We start from the raw sequence: 19,898 nt of genomic DNA, 5'->3' as shown, positions 1-19,898 counted from the left end.
ATGGATCGGCTGACTCGACTCGTATGATCAACAGTGGGTGACGTCATGGGCTACTCTTTGGGCTGACTCGTAGAATGTAGCAATCTAACCTTATCTAATCTAATCCCAAAATGTATTGTTTTTTTATTTTTAATGCAATACGTGGCTTGTCATTGCCTAGCGGTTAGGAGGAGCACCGGATTCAGGGTCCAGTGTTTGAAAAGCAGAGTGTGGGTTCGAGTCACGGTCCGGTGTCTCTTATGTTCTTAAGACAGTGGACATTATTAGTAATTGTCAAAAACCAGTTTTCTCACTTGGTGTATCTCACCATATGTATAAAATAACAAACCTGTGAAAATTTGAACTCAATAGGTCGTCTAAGTTGCGAGATAACTATGAAAGAAAAACAAAAACACCATTGTCACACAAAGTTGTGTGCTTTTAGATGGTTGATTTCGAGACCCCAAATTCTTAATCTGAGGTCTCGAAATCAAATTCATGGAAAATTACTTCTTTCTCGAAAACTATGTCCCTTTAGAGGGAGCTATACTATACTATCAACCTCTCCCCATTACTCGTCACCAAGTAAGGTTTTATGCTAATAACTTATTTGAGTAATTACCAAAAGTGTCCACTGCCTTTAAATTTTTATAAACGAACGCTTTTTAAAGAACAACTCGACCGATCCAAGGCAACGTGTTCCTTTAAGTTTAAATACAATTGATAGCACACTAATAACCTTATGTTTGTACTTCAGGCTCCTTTATCATTTTTTCATATTATGGAGATTATTTGCCGCGACAAGGGTAAAGCTATGGCATCTGGGTACGTGTCTTGACACATTTCAGCTTAAAACGAAGTGTATATTTGTATCAATATAACTTTTATTCCATACTTTTCTTTTGTTGGGAAACATGAAAACTGATTTCCATAAAACTGCTTGAGTGGAACACCACCCTGCTGTAATATTAATAATGTTGCATGAGTGGAAGACTACTCCCTAATTTTAATAATGTTGCATGAGTGGAAGACTACTCCCTAATTTTAATAATATTGCATGAGTGGAAGACTACTCCCTAATTTTAATAATGTTGCATGAGTGGAAGACTACTCCCTAATTTTAATAATATTGCATGAGTGAAAGAATACTCCCTAATTTTAATAATATTGCATGAGTGGAAGACTACTCCCTAATTTTAATAATATTGCATGAGTGGAAGACTACTCCCTAATTTTAATAATATTGCATGAGTGGAAGACTACTCCCTAATTTTAATAATATTGCATGAGTGGAAGACTACCCCCTAATTTTATTAATATTGCATGAGTGGAAGACTACTCCCTAATTTTAATAATATTGCGTGACTGGAAGACTAGTCCCTAATTTTAATAATATTGCATGAGTGGAAGACTGCTCCCTAATTTTAATAATATTGCATGAGTGGAAGACTACTCCCTGCTGTAATTTCAATAATGATGCATGTGTGAAGACTACTCCCAGCTATAATTCTGATATTTTTGTGGAAGCATGGAGGCGGACGTGAGCCGAACCTGGCTTTGAAAGTAATGTATTTCTTTTTAAAGATTTTTATGTGTAAATATTTAATGTGTGAACTGCAATATCTTTTTGGCAATTCTACTATGTAAATTTTCAGATGACCTAATAATATTATGACTGGAAATCTAGACGCGCGATCATAAAAAGACACGGTTTTTAGGCTTCAGTCTTAGGATTGCGTGCAAGATTTCCGTCGCGCGACCATCGCGCGACCGACTATATACCGGCCTTTACTCAACTGGGACCAATAATTGAACTCTGACGGCGGACCATCATTCGTCATTACTTGTCACGGGCCTCAGTAACCTTTCAACTCGGTTACAGACTATTTTCCTCCCCCCCCCCCCCAAAAAAAAAAAAAAAAAAAAAAAAAATTATCTCAAAGTCAGTGGACACTTATATTATTAGCATAAAACCTTTCTTGGAAACGAGTGACGGTGAGCTGTTGATAGTATAAGACATTGTCAGAAACGGCTCCCTCTGAAGTAACGTAATTTTCAAGAAAGAAGTACATTGTGTGTAATTTTCCACGAATTGGATTTCGAGACCTCAAGCATTTGAAAGCACACAACAAGGGTGTTTTTGACATTTTTTCTAATTTTTTCATTATTAACTCGCAACTTCGCCACCAAGTGAGAAGACTCACTTTGACAATTACCAAAGGTGTCCAGGTCTTTAAGAGTTCTTAAGATTCCCATAGCGCAATTTATTAAGACACAACAAGACTGGCGGGGCGGCGGGGGTACACTATGCTACATGTAAAAATCGTTGGATTATTTTAGAATGGCGCATTTAATAAAGTTGCTATAACCTAAAACTGCCTGAGAGTCTTTTCTTGTCTTGATTTTGTCCTGTTGGAAACAATAATAAAGACCATTTGGTTTGGTTTTACCCATATACACTGGTGTTTATTAGCATTGTATACTCGACACTTTCCCGAGTTTTGTAAGAAAATAAACCCAGACATATTATTACTCGGGTGGGATTCAAACACACAACCTTTGCATTTATAAATAAAAGAGAGTCTTTCACTTTTTTGTGTATTGCTTTTATTTGATGGTTTATTAGTTCAGCAAACTGTAACAGTAATAATTCATTACTTTTAATGAAGCGGGCATTACTACTAACTTGTTAATAATAATCTTGCGAAAACAGTTTTATCAAAGCACGTAGTCTCTAGAGCAGTATGTCTCGCTGGGGCCAGCAGTCTCAAGAGAACATCGCCAGTGTCGCATTATTCTCGGGGAGAGTTGGAACGCCGCTGTCATCGCGATTAACATTTAACGACTTGTGCCAGAGTCTAACCATTCATTAGGTATAAGAACAAAGTAATAAGAATACAAAGCGAAGCATGAAAGTCGAAGCCTATTCTCAAGTGAGGGAACAATATTCTTGGAAGTTTCTTAAAGTTGTAACTTCGTATATGTAAGTAAGCGCGAAAAGTCAAATTGACCCCAAAACCCAATCAAATCAAGAATTAAATGTGTGTGATCTAAATGGAAGGATTTTGGAGACACAGTTGGCAGCGGATTTAAGTATGTATTTGATGAATATTTACCTGGTAAGTCTGCTGCCACCTAGCGATCCAAAGTATCCCAAACTGAATAAAATCCACACAGCTTTATAGGTCATACGATCAAATCATAAATCTAGTGAAGAAACACGTGTAGAGTATAAGATGAATTTAGTATAAGAGTGACCTTAGCAAATGCCAACACACGTGTGAAGTCTAAACCAATTGGCTTGCAACTGTTCGTGTTTGCCTTTATTAAAGGGACACGTCGCCTTGGATCGGTCGAGTTGGTCTCTAAAAAGCGTTTGTAACCGTTTGTTATAAAATGCGTATGGTTAGAAAGATGTTTTAAAAGTAGAATTTAATAATACACAAAAATTTGCCTCGAAATTGCGTGGTTTTCCTTTTAATTGTGCGAACTAACACGGTCGGCCATACCGGACTCCCATAAATGACCGACCGTGTTAGTCGACGAGGTAAAAGAAAAACCGGGCAATTTCGAGGCGTGTTTGTGTGGATAATAATTGTATTCTACTTTTACAACATCTTCCTACCCATATGCATTTTATAACAAACGGTTACAAACGCTTTTCAAAGACCAGCTCGACCGACCCAAGGCAACGTGTTCCAAATAATGTGATTGACCATGTACACTATTCAATTCAATACAATTCTTATACGTTTAGTCCATACTCTTGGTGTAAAAGAGTACACAATGAGAGTTGATATATTATCTTTTAAGACTACTACTAGTTTGTATGCGTTTGGCTATTACCACGTGTTATTGTTGACTTATATGAGAGTGTACTTTCAATATGATCCCATCTGATGTGAACTGCAATGGAACGGACCTTGATTAATTAATTGTTACTTCAGTGGTTTTGCTGAGACATCTTACAGAACACGTGGTTCCCCCAGACTCATTTCTAATCGGTCTCTTTCACAAAAACTTCGTTTGCAGCGTTGACTCCCCAAACAGCAAGTGACAGGGATTCGACCTGCTTCAATGCCCCCGGTATGATCTGCCACTCCGTACCTGTCGGTGTACCGGCAGATACTCCTTGACGATAGAAGATGGCATCGTCAGTACTAACTCCGTAGATCGTATCCGAAGAACTGATGTACTTCAGCAGTCCATCTACGTTTGTCCAGCCATCACCATCGGTATCCGAGTCAGGATCACCAAAAGTTCCTACCATGTAAAAAACGAAGCCATTGGTTGAGAGGGCCCATAAACCCCCACTACCCAACGAGATCTGACCCAGTCCTTACAGATGCTGGCCCCAATGCGATGGTAATATAAACCGTCGGTCTTGACACCCCAAAGATGCCCCTTCGGACTGACACTGATGTCCTTGAAGTCATTACCAGGTACTGCAGTCCAAGCCGTTCCCTCCGGTTTGCAAGCAGTTATGCCCAGTCGGAAGTAAAGAGCCCCGTACCGGTTAAAACCCCATACTGCATCACGCCCAACAGCAACTTGACTCAACCCCCCAGCTAATGGATATTGATCTGATCCACCAATTGTCACCCATGAGTCGCCTGTATTTGTCTCGTTGTCGTAGGTTCCCACCCTATAGTAGATGTCGTAGTTATTATCGACACCCCACACGCCAGCCGGACCGACCGAAACGTGCTTCAGCGACCTACTATCAATGCTTCTCCAATCGCCCCCATTGCAGGTGTTGAGACGTTCAGCGGAGTTGGGGACGGCTCCCTGCATGACCATCAGCACCATCACCAAGCTAGTCAATATAAAAACATTAAAACACCTGAAATAATGAATCATTGATACAAAATTGGTTAAAGCGAACAATGTACGTGAACGCTATTTGAACTTGTTTATAACGTGTTCAAATTTAAATGTAATACTTTGATATCAATATTGTAAAAATTCTGAAATGTTCGTAATTTTATCGATTAAAAGAACCAGGCCTCAAACTCAAGGTTTTAACAAACTAGAAACCCTTGTGCGTGCATTTAGAGGGATTGGGCGTGTGATAATTCGAACGCTGGGGATCCTCAAATCAAGACTAGAATGGTGATCGTTATTCGGGTGTAAGGAGAGCAATACAAACTTGGCTAACACGCTAATCACACACACATTGTCCATGAAATTCCTCATGAGACCCCCATGAGACAATGTCTGTCAGTAAAATAATGGTGGTCCACAAACTGGAAACGAGACTATTACCCAGCTAGCAAGGACGTGTTGGGCCAACACATGGTATTAGGGTTGGCCCAATGTTGGTTGATCACGTTGGCCCAGCTTGGATCTGCTCATCGGGTTAACATTGGCCCACTATGTTGGTAAAATGTTGGGCCATTGTCGAGTCCCTACCTCGGGCCAACCTGAATTCTGCAATTGGCCTAACGGTACCTTTGCGTTTGGGCCAACATCGGTTTTTCAATGTTGGCCCAGTGTTCGATATTCGTTGGGCCACAGTAGCCCCTAGCATGTTGGTTATGTTGGTGGGAGGTTGGGCCAACCTTAAAGTTGTCGATGGACCAACGTTAGTTTTAATGTTTTGCCCCCCCCCCACACCAATGCTGAAGAGCGAAGTTGGGCCAACCTTAAAGTTGCCATTGGACCAACGTTAGTTTAACAGTTTGCACCCCCCCCCCCCGACCACTGTGAATAAGACAAACATTTCTCATAAGTTTGACCTGCAGGCCCAGGTACTCAAGAGTTCATTTTCCAAAATAAAAATATAACAAACTGAATAAAGTAGGTCACTGAAAACATAACAGTTGAGAACACTTTGATCTTTTTAAAGAATCTTTAATATAAATGGAGACCAAGAAAGTGTACTCCCAAGTATGTAAGAGAAAAATGCAACATTTATGTATTTGTTTACCTTAATGGTTTTATAAACTTCTTGCTACAACACTTTAATTATTAACTTCTTGTACTATTGACAAACATAAATCTGATTAAGTTAGGCTACAGATGAAAGGCATTTTTCAGAGTAAACAAAAGGTAAATTAATTGGTCTTTTGTCAACAAAAACTTGGATCTCTAATGTGCATAAAAGCCAGCCACTGACATGTCATAACACTATTAATTTGACATAATTTATTATGGACATGCAAATGCTGTAATAATGAACTTTCATTATCAAACTCAAGCAACATAATTTCTGTTGTTTTAACCAACATACTTAAAAAGTTGGGCTCAAAAAGTCGCTCTTTTAACACAAAAAGTGAAAACACTTGTTATCAAAACAACCTTGCTTTTAAGTTGGTCCCTCACAACAATCCTTTAGATTATTTTTAAAATCCTTCAGAGTGTACCTTGTGCATAAAAGCCAGCCGCTGACATGTCACACCATTAATCTGACACTGTGAGAATGCAAATAGCTATGAATTTTTATTTTCAAACTCAAGCAAATAACTTTTTTTAACCAACATGCATATGGGTTAATGACGACCACAAGACCACATGGCACAAAACAATCTTTGCTTGTTCCACTTGAAAACACGTGTCGATCTGTATGGGATTTTTTTCACGACAAAAAAAGTAAATATAAAAATAAAATAAAAGCTTCTTTTTTTCTAACATTACATTGGAAACTCAAGTTGGGCTCATTAGAAAAGTAGTACAAAAAACGTGAATGCACTCGTGATCAAGGCAGTCTTGCTATTGAGTCCCTGATTACCATTAATGATTATGAGTTCAATCAACTTCAAACATCGAAACAATCGATCAGGGACGGTCATCTTCATCACTGGAACCATAGTCTTCAGTAGATTCCTGGCTGACATTTTCGGAAGGACTAACGCTGGCCTGACTTGCTCTTCTCGTCCTTCCACCATCACGGTCTTTGGCATAGCGAAACCAATCTTTTATGATGGAATCTATCTCAGCATTTGTCGCAGATCTGACGGCTGGATTTCTGCGAACAGCTCCTGAATTAATTTGAGAAAATTTGAAAACAAGTTAACTGAAATAAAATATATACGAACAAGTGATACGCAGGGCCCAATTTCATAGAGCTGCTTAAGCAGAAAAAATTGCTTAAACAATTTCTGCTAAGCAACAACAAACAGGATACCAGTCCCATTTGCTACATTATAAATGATATTTCAGCTGGTAAACTTTTTCCTTGTAAGCATAATTTTGTTTTGCTTAGCTAGTTTCTATGCTTAAGCAGCTCTATGAAATTGGGCCCAGATCGTGTTGCCCGTTTATTGTGGTCAATCCCAATTAAGTTTTGTGCCCTTAGAAAATGTAAAATTTTGTGCATTTTCTTTTAAATGAGCTAAAATAATTCCTCAAAGTTCTCTGACCTGCAATTTTGGAACCCCCAACCAAGGATCATTCCATCAAAGTACATTCAAATCCATAAGACTCTGCTGACAAAGCATTCAACCAATAACCTCTGAATGTAGCCCTTCAACAAACCAGGGCTCCCTGTATCCAAGTCTCATCTCACATAGATGGTCATACTGTCATACGGCTACAGTGATACAGAATTTAGGTCTGTGTCTCACAAAACTTGGCTACCCAAAAACGAATTAAAATTTACACAGTCAGTTTCCCTTGTGGTTATATTGCTTATTACACACAAATTGTATTAGTTTACAAGATTGTCCACAATTATAAGTCATACTTGATCTTTCAATGTGGGTAGTCTGGTAAACTAATTAAACTGTTATCATCTCTTAGACTAAGTTTTCGAGTTATATTTTCAAGTATGTTTGTTCTATATATTTTCATTTTCTGACCCAACTTGCGCTTTGTGTGGCTGTTAATACTTACGATGTACAACATTCACCAGACGAAGTTTACAGAAGGCCTCCTTTGTGCCTTTTCCAATCCAATTAAACTGCTTTGCAAGGTCATTGGTCAATACGCAGACAAGAATTCGTCTGACCGTACTGCCAAGATTCTCTCCACCAATATTGGATAAGTAAGTGACCTTTAAAAAATTTGAAAACAAAAATCAGCAGATAGACAATAGTAATGATCCTGCCGTAGTGGATAATAGTGGATAATAACAATTCAGCATGCTTTCTACATTAGCGTTAATCCAAGGAGACATCAGTTTTACTGTCAACTTTCTATTCCTACGTAAAGAGTTGTGTGTGGAAACATTTTTGCATCCTAATGATAAATGCTTGGTAAAATAATTATATGCTTTCCAAAACAAAAACGTTCCGCAAGAAGTAGTTAGTAGTGTAAAAGAATTAAGAGTTTGTTTCCAAAACGCAATAAAAGACAACTGTTATTTTTGTTTTTGGTAAAATGATGATGGTTGTTTTATTCGAAGATAAAAAAAAGTAACCACAAACATGATTTAGAAACTCAGGCGATTTTACAAATTGTGTTTTATCATCCAATTAATCTATGGAAAAGAAAACAAAATTATCTTTCTTTCTGTTTTTGAAATATTGAATCTGAACATTTTTTGTGATTTGTTTTCTAATGGAAATTAACTCTTTGAATGTTTCCAGCATTTTGCCATGAAAAACACAAAAACTTACCAAAAGCTTCTCCTTCTCGAAATTTTGAAGGAGGGCCTCCAGGTCTCTCACATCCCTCAACAATTTCAAGGGAAAAGTCAATCCTTCTGGCAAACCACCATTATCTAACTCCTGTTGTGACGTATTGAGTTTTCTCAGTATTTGAATGAGCAGGGTTCGGTTTTCTGTAGTTATCATGGTTGCCTTTTCTATCAGGGTCAGCAGTTTCCTCTCAGTTGCTGATGAAAATAGTATAATGAGTGCCTAACCATTATTGTATTATAAGACATTTTTATATTGTATTAAAAGACATTTTCATGGGAACAAGTGCTTTTACCATGGGTATGAGTGGGAGCACATGGGCTTCATAATAGGATTGGAAATTAGTGTATGTACACACATGACTTTCCATCGAGTGCAGGTTGGTTAAAAAAATGCCAATAATAATACACGGTTTTTATATAGCGCTTTTTCATGGGGTGTCTCAAAGCGCTTCCGACATTATTACCCCTGGTCACTGGGCCTTAAATCATTCCTTAAACCATCTCAGCTCCCTGGGGAGTATACAGCCTGTGCGACAATTATATGCGCATGGCTAAACCAATCACAAGAACCATCTCTGCCCTCACAGGTACCCATTTACCCCTGGGTGGAGAGAAGCAAAGTTTATTAAATATTCACCCATTTTCTGAAATTCCCGGTAATCTGTTTTACCCTGTGTTGGTGTGTTAACCATGGTCCTGAACAAGTTATGGGTTTAGCTTAACCTGTGGATATCAATATGGCCCATCATAAATAGCATGTACAAAACTGGATTGTCCAAGGGAGCTTCAAGACACATTGGCGCGAACCAACACAATGAATGCATGCAAAGCTGTTCACTTTTGACAGTATTTTCTTAACAAGTGCTTAGTACAAGTAGAGCTCAACCGCTAAGTAAAAACAAAGTCTCTGGAATTTCAGAAAGTGGATGAAAAACACCTTCAACAGGTTTGCATGTGTGACAGGTGTAGAAAAAACTTTGTTCAGTTACCCTTCCACTGTTTATTTCCAATTTAATCTCTTCCAGCACCCTGTACAAGTTAATTTCTAGGAATGTTCTGTAAGACAGAAGTTTTCCACCTTTTATTGCTGTACATTGAATCACTGGTCTTGCTTTTGGTCAACGCTTTGTAATCAATACAGTTGTTTTTTTAATTATTTTTTTAATGAGGAAACCTACAATTTGAGTCGCTGTCCTACTTTTTGCATTTCCTTGTGTCTTTACCCTATTCTATCCTTAGATTAATTGAGTTTTTCTGAAGTGAGTTTCCCCAACGTTTAGTTTTATTTACTTTATTCAAGTGATCCATTTTTCAGGGTTACACATGCATTCATTGTGTGGGTTCGTGTCAATGTATCTTGAAGCTCCCTTGGCCATCCAGTGTTGTACATGCTAATTATGATGGGCCATATTGAGATTCACAGGTTAAGCTAAACCCATAACTTGTTCAGGACCTGCAGACCATGGTTAACACACAACACAGGTTACAAGCTTTTTAAAACCATCCTGTATGAGTACACATACAATACAATATGTTTTTCCCCTTTTAGTAATAGTAGAAATAACACCACCCTGCCAGTCACAAAGAGTGAAGTACTTATTCAAAATACCTGTGCAAGCTGATGAGGACCGACTCAAACCCCCCGAAGACCCCGAAGACCCCGAGGGTGATCCCGAAAGGATGAGGCTTTGTGGTGGACATGGCAATTCTGATGGGCTGTTGTTAGATGTGGAATTCACACTGCGACGTGGCTGAATTGCAGTAACAATTTCTTCATCTGATGGTGCATCCTGCTGATAGCGTGGGTTTGGCCTGATGATGTTTGTTTTTTGTGTGGTGAAAAAAGGAAACAATAAGCACTTCATCAAGCTCAGAAATTCAGAATACAAAACTTTGTCATATTCAGCAAGATAAAGAGTGAAGGCTTTCTAACATTATGGGATTCCCAAGATGAAGGGGAAACCCCGTCAGTTGAGACACCAAGTCTTGTTAGCAAGCAAATTTCAGAGTGACAATTTTTTTATTTTTTTTAAAGATTCTGCTTTTGCAATGTTTCCTTGGTTCATGAGTTACACTGCGAACTACCTTGTGCAATATCAGCTAATGAAATACATGTATATACAGCAAATTATTAGGGGTTCGTGCATCGCAGTTTTTTAAAATATTAAGGCCGAGACCTGGAACCCCTAAGTTTTCTAAAGGAAAGAACTGACTTTGTTAATTATTTAATAATTATTATTATTTTTTTGTTATCCTTTCCTGTAATTGGCGGCTCGTCCGCTGTTGGTTTGGTCAATAAATATATAATATAATTGTGATTAAAAATAATAATAAAAAAAAATAAAAATAAAAAAAAATTCTGGACATGCCTTTAAGTTCCCTTATTCTATGCAGAACTGATTCTATGGATTTTACAATGGGCGGTTGAACATGATATCGATCACTACAAACCTCATAATTCTCTTGGGTGGCACTTCCGTTTCCATATCAGTTCCAATGTCTGATGTGTCTTGTGCCTGGCGCACTTTAGCCATGCCTTTCTCATAAGAGGCTGGAAAATGAAAAAATTTCGGAAAATTAAGCCTGAAAATTTGTGAAAATGTTATTGTATAGTAACCAGCTTTGTAAAGTCTCTGTGCAGTTTTTCTGTGAACTAAATGTATTATATTAATAAATATCTTGGACAGAATTATAGATTCTGATTGGTCAAACCTGATCACATGGGGGTATGTAAACAGGTGATATAAAGACTGGCTCTGGACACTAGAGAACAAATGGGCCCCAAACCTGCGTACATTGTGTACAACTAGTAGTTTACCATGTTTACTGCACACACACGCATACGTGCTGAAAATGTAATTTGTGCGCGTATAAACCTACATTTCCAGATATGGTGTTGTTTACAATCAGCAGAGCTCACAGTTGATTGCATCCCTTGAACATAAGTACAACAAAAAGGCAAAGCAAAATTGTCAAATGTTGACCGTTTTAACAAATTGTTTCACAAAAAGGTATATATTAATGGAAGTCTTCACTACATGGTTTATAACCTTGGTTAATGGACCGCGCCCCAAGCTCGGTCCGTTAACAGTGGCCAGTTACCAACCCGGTAGCTATCAGGTGACTCTAAAATGTTGACAGCGGGCACTTACACCACAAGCCTTTATCATGTTATTGTCAACATCAACAAACGACATAAATCATATTTAGACATTAGGAACAAGAGTATGTTTTCAGAAATCTAGTTTTAATTGCCATCAACTCAAGTTAGCTACATATGGTTTGGCAAATTTTGTTAAGTTTCAAACAACACACCTGTTTTATACAGCACACGACAGGGGAACCGCTCATAATCACTGCTTGGTGGCTCGCACCTCTGTACAGCTCTGTCAATTCTGCCTTGTGTCTTGAATTTTGCAGGCCACTTGACAATGTTGTCTTCGTCCGTCAGCCAGCTCTCAGCAACTAGGGCCACAGTGCCCCCAATCTTGAACTCAATAACTGCGTACATTTCCCTGGAAATCAACTTTGGTTAAAAAAGCAAGTGTTTTTTCTGTGAAAAATGGGGGTCGCTTTCAGTGAAACAGAAATTCTTGAAACCATGTTCTTTTAGACAATGAAAAACAAAAAAATAAGGTTAAGTCCCTTTTGATACAATAGACTTGTGCTATTAGTTTTACTTTTCTATATTTAGATACTCTAGGTTGCCACAAATATCATTTTAGAGAAAATTTTTCATTTGTTAACTTTCGTTGCTTAGTAGACAAAATGAATTTCATGCAACTAAGATCCGAGTGTCAAGCTGTCAACCATCAAGACTTTTGTTTTTACCAAACTTGATGAGTCAGAGCTATAACCAAGTACCCTCCTTTACATGGCAACATGGTGAATTTACACTTAATTTCTGATACTGAGCATGTATGGAGCACACCATCAAGCTTAGCAACTCTGTGTATTCCTAGGCATCCAGAGGGTAGGGGATAGTCAAAAAAATTGTCTACAGATTTGAACACCTCGTACACAACAGTGACTTTGTCATTCAACAAAATATTTCGAACAACACCTAGACTGTCTTTCACTTTTATGCAGCTATCACTGGGTGATGATGAAATACTGTATGAATCAAGACGCAGTTCGGTATACTGCCGACAGTGGTTAGTGTTAGGTGGCAAAGGACCATTCATGTGCTCTTTCTTGCAGTCAGCTTTGGTTGTTTTCTGCCCACATGAACATGTTTGTCTTGGGGACGACTTTTCCTCTGAGAGACGTCGAATTACCTGTTGAAGGGGTGAGGATGGTTTTCTGATGAGTCGTTTTAACCGATGAAGAAAATTCTCGTATGGGAAACTTGAAATGTTATCAAGTGAGCCAAATTTGTTCGCCTCATGTGCCAAATGGAGTAGACCATGCACATTATATACCAGTTGATCTCTGCCATATATGCATTCAACCTGTTTGACAAATGTAAGAAGAAGCTGTTGTGCATAATCACAGTATAGTTGACACAGAGCAGGATTCAACAAAATGTGCATGGCTACAGAAAGAATAAGGAAATGCCTGTACACTTCAGTTTTAACATGCTCTTTCAAGACCAGTATTCCAGTATAAAGCAAGAATTGGCGAAACTCGGTTGCCTTCCATCGGTCAATTTCCTTAAGTGACCTTGGACGTCTCGCAAATTCTTTAGGAATGTTATTTCTGACAGCAATCAAAGCATCTGAAATTCCATTTATTGTACAGCTCTGCATTCTGCATCTCAAGGGACCTTTAATTAACAGGCGAAGTAATCGTTTGGTCACCCCCAAACACACCAAATGCATATAATCCAATGGAAAGGCAGACACCAATCATAAACCAGTCTCCTGTAATGGACAACGTCTATGGCGATGATCCTCATCTACCATGTCAACAAACTCTGCATCTGTTCTCAGCCTGACATCAAACTTGGGATATGACTTTTTTCAGCCATTCACCCTCTATCCAACACTTATCGCAACCATGGTAACCAGTGCATAATTTAACACATTTCACATATGCTCTTGCTGGAGCATCACAAATGAATGAAGAAACTTCAACAAAGAAATGCCTTCCATCAAAATGAAAACCATCATTCTTTAATTTAATAACTTCTTCTTTGAAATCATGTAGGTACTGGGCAAGGTTGGAGGGTTTGGTTTGCCCAACAAATAATGCAATGATAAAAGGCTCTCTACAGCTCTGCAAGCAACCTAAAATTGGCCAGAACTGCGTACTACTGCTTCTAAAAAGGGGGAGACCGTCAATATTGATTTGCAGCTTCAAAGGAGTTTCTGTGACTGAAGTGAATTCAGGATGCGAACTGAATCTGTTTTTGATATTCTCCTCAATACCAAAGTAATGATACTGCCCACCTGCCATATGTTTTACCGTGTATGAATGCTGGGTTTGCAGAAGAGTTCTTGGATCTTTCGGCATTGAAGGAAAGTAAGGGATAAGGACATTTTGCAATGAGCTCATAGCCGACATTGGAATTTGAAATGTCTTTGCCCACTCAGCAATGTCACTGATTATCTGTTTTCCTGCTACATCGTCAAGCTCATAGTCACTTTCTCCTGCACTATTATCACTTGATGAATGCAAATCAAAATCAATCACGTTACTTTCAATGTGGACTTCAGAGTGAGTTGATGGCTCCACTGAATTCGCATCATCAGTGACCTGTGACAAAATTTCTGATTCATTTCTTGATGCAGTAACTTGAGTAAGTGTAGAAGAGTCCAAAATATCTGAATCATACTGAGCTTCTGAGTGACAAGAAATAAACTCAGTGTCATCAATTATGTCTTGTATGTGTTCTGCAATTCTTCCCTTTAGTTTTCGCCTTTTTGTCCAATATGATGCCCTTATCATTGTGAGTTTTTTTCCTGTTGTGTTAATGTTAATTAACATAAATGTATTCATTTATTTTTGTTTTTTGGTTGTGTTTGTTTGTTTATTTATCAATTTATTAATTAATTAGGCTAATTAGTTTATTATTATTATTATTGTGGGGGGGGGGGGAATGAATATCAACATTGAGTGTTTTTACACCCTGTACAATACCAAAATTTGCCCAGTTTATTTATAATTCACTGATGCCCAAGAATTCTCAGGGCTTTACTAAACCAACATGGCCAATGCCTAGGGTTAAGTGTAACGTTGCTTGGTACGTTTCCTGATGATGCCTTGCCAAGGACTCAATTAACAAAATAACTCAGTATTAATTAGATGTGCTGTACATTATTTTAAGCACTGTAACTGGGCCGCAACAAGTCTAATGGTAGACAGAAATAAGCAACAATAAAACAATCCGTCACGTTTGAAAAAATGGTAAGGAAATTCGGCAACTTACTAAATCAGATTTGTGGACACATTTTTGTTTAGGCCTACAGCAAAACAAACACTTGCATGTAAACAGTTTAAAACCTAGAAGGAATTTTATGGATTATGTGACGGCCAATAATAGCCTTCCTTTTTTATGTTACGCTGTTCAGAGTACATTTTTGAGTACTAAACCAAGTCTTGCCAAGTGGTAGGCCACTCGTTTTCGGTTTTGGAATAGTTCGAAAAGCCCCAATTTAATTTTATTTAGTGGTTATGAAAATGAACATGGTTTCAAGATTCACTTATTTTAAATGTTCACAGAACGTACCTTTTCAGACTTTTAACGTGAATGTAGACTCGACCAGGAAAATGCGTAAGCTTGAGGCCTGCGTTGTAATTGTATGTACAAAAAACGACCATCCCATATGCCACACAGTACACTATGGAACGCCAAAGAGGCATTTAATCATCGGTGATGGTCGTTTGCAACCGGTGATCAAATTTTTCATCGGTGGTGGTCCTATGCGATCGGTGATCAACTTTAGCGAGCGGTGATAAAACACGATCGGTGGTCCATTTTAGCGACCGGTCATGCATATTCACGACCGGTGATGGCTTTTTGCAATCGGTCAACTTTAGGGATCGGTGATGGCTTTTTGCAATCGGTCAACTTTAGTGATCGGTGATGGCTTTTTGCAATCGGTCAACTTTAGTGATCGGAGGTGGCTTTTTGCAATCAGTCAACTTTAGGGATCGGTGGTGGCTTTTTGCAATCGGTCAACTTTTGCAACCGGTGATGGGATTTTGGGATATCCGAATTTTGCGTCCGGTCGGTGCAGGCCTACTTCAAAACCTATGATTGTGTAGATTGTGGATATTAATTGTTGTTATTTTCTAGTTCACACCACCGTGGAGGAATAAATTACACTCACCAGCGGGTTGACTGACGTGCCAAACATTTTTTAGAAGAGTACCATTTTCTAACTATGTAAGGGGGAACGCAACAAACATCAAATTAATTAGCTCTTTCTAAAAAATAATAATAATAATAACAAAGGGGTATATGAGAGGGTGTGACAATTGGTTGTCGTCTTCCGGAAATGGTGTATGCCGGGGAAATACAAATAGTTACATTCAGTGAAGGTAAATGTTTTTGAACAAGAGTCTTTTAACTGATAGTTTTGTGTGTTAGGTGAAATCTGAAATCCTATACAAGTAGCCCCGTGTAAACAGAGCCGGAGGTGAGAACATTATGACCACACAAAAACCGTTTTTGATCGAAAAAATATAATTTTTATGGGCATCATATGAATGTTTTTTTTTAGGACAAGCACAGATATAGTAAAACCGGGACGTACTCAACACGTTTTATAAAAGGCTAGGTAAAGTATTATACAAATATTTCCTTTTAAACGGAGAGGCATGTATTAATTGAATCCAAAGCGAAAAACGTACTGTATAAAGTTCTTAATTTAGGGGGGGGGGGGGGCGCAAGGCGAAACAGGTGTTATAAAGTACTAAAGCGGAAATAATACAGGAGCGAGAAATTCTCAACCAAATCCAGTGTCAGGGAGGGTGGAGGTGTTTGGAAAAGGAAAACATGTTATTGGTGTGGTCTCTCACTGTTGGAGTCATTGATGACATAATCATATATAAAAAAATAAAAATAAAACATTCACTTGACCAGTTTATCTCATAGTTTATCTCCCAATCATGGAGGAATGTCCCGATCAACACCCATCTCTGGACGTCCCCAGCAGGAGTCTTCCTGTGTCCATGTACTGTACTGTAGTATAGGTATCTTTAACCACCTGGCTGCATATCATTATAAAATTGTTAAACCGTACCACGTTTTAATAAGAACCAAGCTTTAGTGCAGTGGCTATGGGAAACAATAAATTCACAATACCCAAAGGCGGGGGGACAACTTGAGTGACTGGTCTCACTTCATTGATCATCTGTATATCTATATCTTCTAGAATTTGGAAATCTCCAGTTCAAATACTCATACAAAAACTATTCCTTGATTTCCTTTTCCAAACTCAATCTGTAAATCTACCGTATCTAAAGTTTAAACTTCTCCTATGAATAAAGCTAACTTCTCCTTTGAACAAAGGGGCAACATTTCATTCCCTGAACTATATGCACACAAAGACACACCAACCATGGCGAAACAAAAGCGAATGTTTTATGTGAGAAATCCGAGTAGGGTCACTTGTCAAACAAAAGGAGAGAATTTTGTCACAATTTCATAGAGCAATCATGAAATTCAGAAAAATTATCGGTACAGACTCGTGTTAGTCGTTCAAAAAAACATTTTAAAATATTTGTATTCCCACACCATTTATGGAGGACGACAACCAATTGGGACATGGATCCCCTTCTCCTACCCCGTTGTTATTTTACATTTTAGAAAGAGCTAGCTAGTTTGATGTTTGTTGCGTCCCCCAGACATAGTTATACAATGGGACTCTTCTATGAATGTATAGCAAGTCAGTCAAAGAAACTGGTGAGTGGCGTATCTGCAAACAAAGGTTTTGAAATAGGCTTGCACCGGACGCAAAATACCATCACCGATTATTATTTGCCTCTTTGGCGTGGCGCCAACGCCAAAGAGGCAAATAATCATCGGTGATACTTGGCGTAAAATGTGTCACTGACCTCATTACTATAATATGCGATGAGTTCCCACGGTCAACTCATTACCATATTGCCCGCGAAAGACGAGACATGTTTACATCACACCACCACCACGGACGCTCAGTGAGCATGATAGGGTCCAAAGGTTGTGATAAGAGAAGTGCGTGATTGGACGTCAAAATGAATAATTCATTTACTTCACATCCTGTGTTGTCTGATGTCTGACGAAAGATATACATATTCATGAGCTGCATACTAGCATATCAAAGAGCCCCTCCCCCTTAATTTCCTCGTGTGAAAAGGCCTAAAGATACCCTAACCCACACCCTCTCCTACCGATTTGTTATTATTATTTTTTTTTTTTTTAGAAAGAGCTAATTAATTTGATGGTTGTTGCGTTCCCCCTTACATAGTTAGAAAATGGTACTCTTCTAAAAATGTTTGGCAAGTCAGTCAACCCGCTGGTGAGTGTAATTTATTCCTCCATGGTGGTGTGAACTAGAAAATAACAACAATTAATATCCACAATCTACACAATCATAGGTTTTGAAGTAGGCCTGCACCGACCGGACGCAAAATTCGGATATCCCAAAATTCCACCATCGATCCCTAAAGTTGACCGATTGCAAAAAGCCATCACCGATCACTAAAGTTGACCGATTGCAAAAAGCCATCACCGATCACTAAAGTTGACCGATTGCAAAAAGCCATCACCGAGCCCTAAAGTTGACCGATTGCAAAAATCCATCACCGGTCGTGAATATGCATGACCGATTGCTGATCACCGATCGCATAGGACCACCACCGATGACAAATTTGATCACCGGTTCAAACGACCATCACCGATGATTAAATGCCTCTTTGGCGTTCCATACATTTCAGACTTATGTGCGGTAGTACACACTTAACATGTAAATAAAACGCTACATATTATTATTGTGCACAACACACGTGCTTCACTGCAGACGGTTGGAAGTGCAAGCTGACGCTACATCACTTTGGACCAATCAACACTTCTGGAAAGCTTACGTCATTGTACGTTTATCCAATGACATCTTTTGACGTGGTAGACCAGTGTCTGAGAGACAGGGGACCAGTCTACGTGATTACCGTCCAATGCTGGCTTTCTTTTTATGGTTCCCAATAAAATAAAACTTACCAACTTAGCAATCGTGCCATAGTTGAGCGACGTAGACTGCACGGTTCAAAGGGAATTAATGACCAAAGTGACGGGGTCCTGTTGTTTAGTCTGAGTACACCTGTGTGAAATAAAAAACAAGAGTTCCGGAAAAATAATATATTATATTTCATTATTTTATAGCCTAACATGAATGTATGGGTTGAAATGCACTGGTAGAATACGTTAAAAGGTACTTTAATATCGTACATCAATGATTGTGTTCCGAGGTTTTGCGAAGTTAAAATAGCCTGAATGATCTGACGTCACACTTCGGGGATCGTGAATGTAGTACCCCAGAGATTGAGCTTTCGTCAATCCATCCCCATTCATAACTACCTTTCACCTATATTCATTTCGCGTGTCAATAATATTTTCTCCATGTGAAAGGTATCTAGCATAAAACGATACCTAAGCGAACATGACGTTAACGTGAGCTGCACTGAAGTTGCCTTGCAAAGTAACTGGCCCTAAACTCAATTCAGTGGCTTTACTGAATGACAGACAATCTGCCCTGTGCACATTGCATGCATTTAGGGACCTTTAGATTTGGATGAACGCGGGCTTCGCTCACGTTATAACGCTTGTCATTTTTGTACCAGCGGACTTCGCTCAGGTTATAACGCTTGTCTTTTTTTCTTTAGTGACATGTTGGCCGCGTGCGCCTTGTAAAGGCTACTTTCACGTCGACCAGTCGGTTGTGATTTTTTCGAACGAACGTCTGAACCATGGGTTTGGGGTCTTCGACTTGTGCAGACAACATTGGTGACGACTTGACGCATGCGCAAAGCCTCTTCAAGACGTAGTCGCGTGCCATGCCAGTCGACGTCTTGGATGCGAAAACTAAAGCTGCATGTTGTCTGCACGTTATGTCGTATGAGGCGCCAAGTGTAAACTTAGTATTTAACGCAATTATGTACAAACAATCCTTTACATAACATAATTCATTATTTATCCACTATAATTTTACTTTTATTTACAAATTACCAATTTTACAACACACAATTTTATGTATTTAATTGAAAGAAAGCTCTCAATATAATTATTTGGTTTGCGGTAACACCATGTGTGTATCTACTTGCCAGGTAGAGTTTGTTTTTAGAGAACTTTCTTGCTTTATTTTACGAACGCGGAGTAGATTGTTCGGGTGTTCGGGAGACTTCTCAGTTCTAAAAAGAA

General features: G+C 38.7%; 2 protein-coding genes and 1 long non-coding RNA gene across 3 annotated transcripts; all 3 read right to left on the bottom strand.

Moving 5' to 3' along the window:
• Window positions 1-3,976: 3,976 nt before the first annotated feature.
• Window positions 3,977-4,788, bottom strand: LOC117301122 (tectonin beta-propeller repeat-containing protein 1-like). The gene is made up of 2 exons (XM_033785011.1): window positions 4,419-4,788; window positions 3,977-4,242 (listed from the first exon to the last, which is right to left on the bottom strand). Exons 1-2 carry the CDS (start codon window positions 4,786-4,788, stop codon window positions 3,977-3,979), a joined length of 636 nt encoding a protein of 211 aa, XP_033640902.1.
• A 1,968-nt stretch (window positions 4,789-6,756) lies between these two features.
• On the bottom strand, window positions 6,757-10,199 carry LOC117301121. The gene is made up of 4 exons (XM_033785010.1): window positions 10,170-10,199; window positions 8,538-8,755; window positions 7,813-7,972; window positions 6,757-6,959 (listed from the first exon to the last, which is right to left on the bottom strand). The coding sequence occupies exons 2-4, from the start codon at window positions 8,712-8,714 to the stop codon at window positions 6,757-6,759; spliced, it is 540 nt and encodes a 179-aa protein (XP_033640901.1). The 5' UTR covers window positions 8,715-8,755; window positions 10,170-10,199.
• A 146-nt stretch (window positions 10,200-10,345) lies between these two features.
• LOC117300948 lies at window positions 10,346-11,916 on the bottom strand. Its single transcript, XR_004520247.1, has 3 exons — window positions 11,876-11,916; window positions 11,012-11,111; window positions 10,346-10,372 (listed from the first exon to the last, which is right to left on the bottom strand). It is a non-coding gene; the product is annotated as an uncharacterized LOC117300948 (long non-coding RNA).
• Between the last annotated feature and the right edge of the window lie 7,982 nt (window positions 11,917-19,898).

Source organism: Asterias rubens, chromosome 16 (genome assembly GCF_902459465.1).
Source record: "Asterias rubens chromosome 16, eAstRub1.3, whole genome shotgun sequence".
Taxonomy (NCBI): domain Eukaryota; kingdom Metazoa; phylum Echinodermata; class Asteroidea; order Forcipulatida; family Asteriidae; genus Asterias; species Asterias rubens.
The sequence above is the reverse complement of the archived record's forward strand: the minus strand, read 5'-3'. Positions and strand labels throughout refer to the sequence as shown.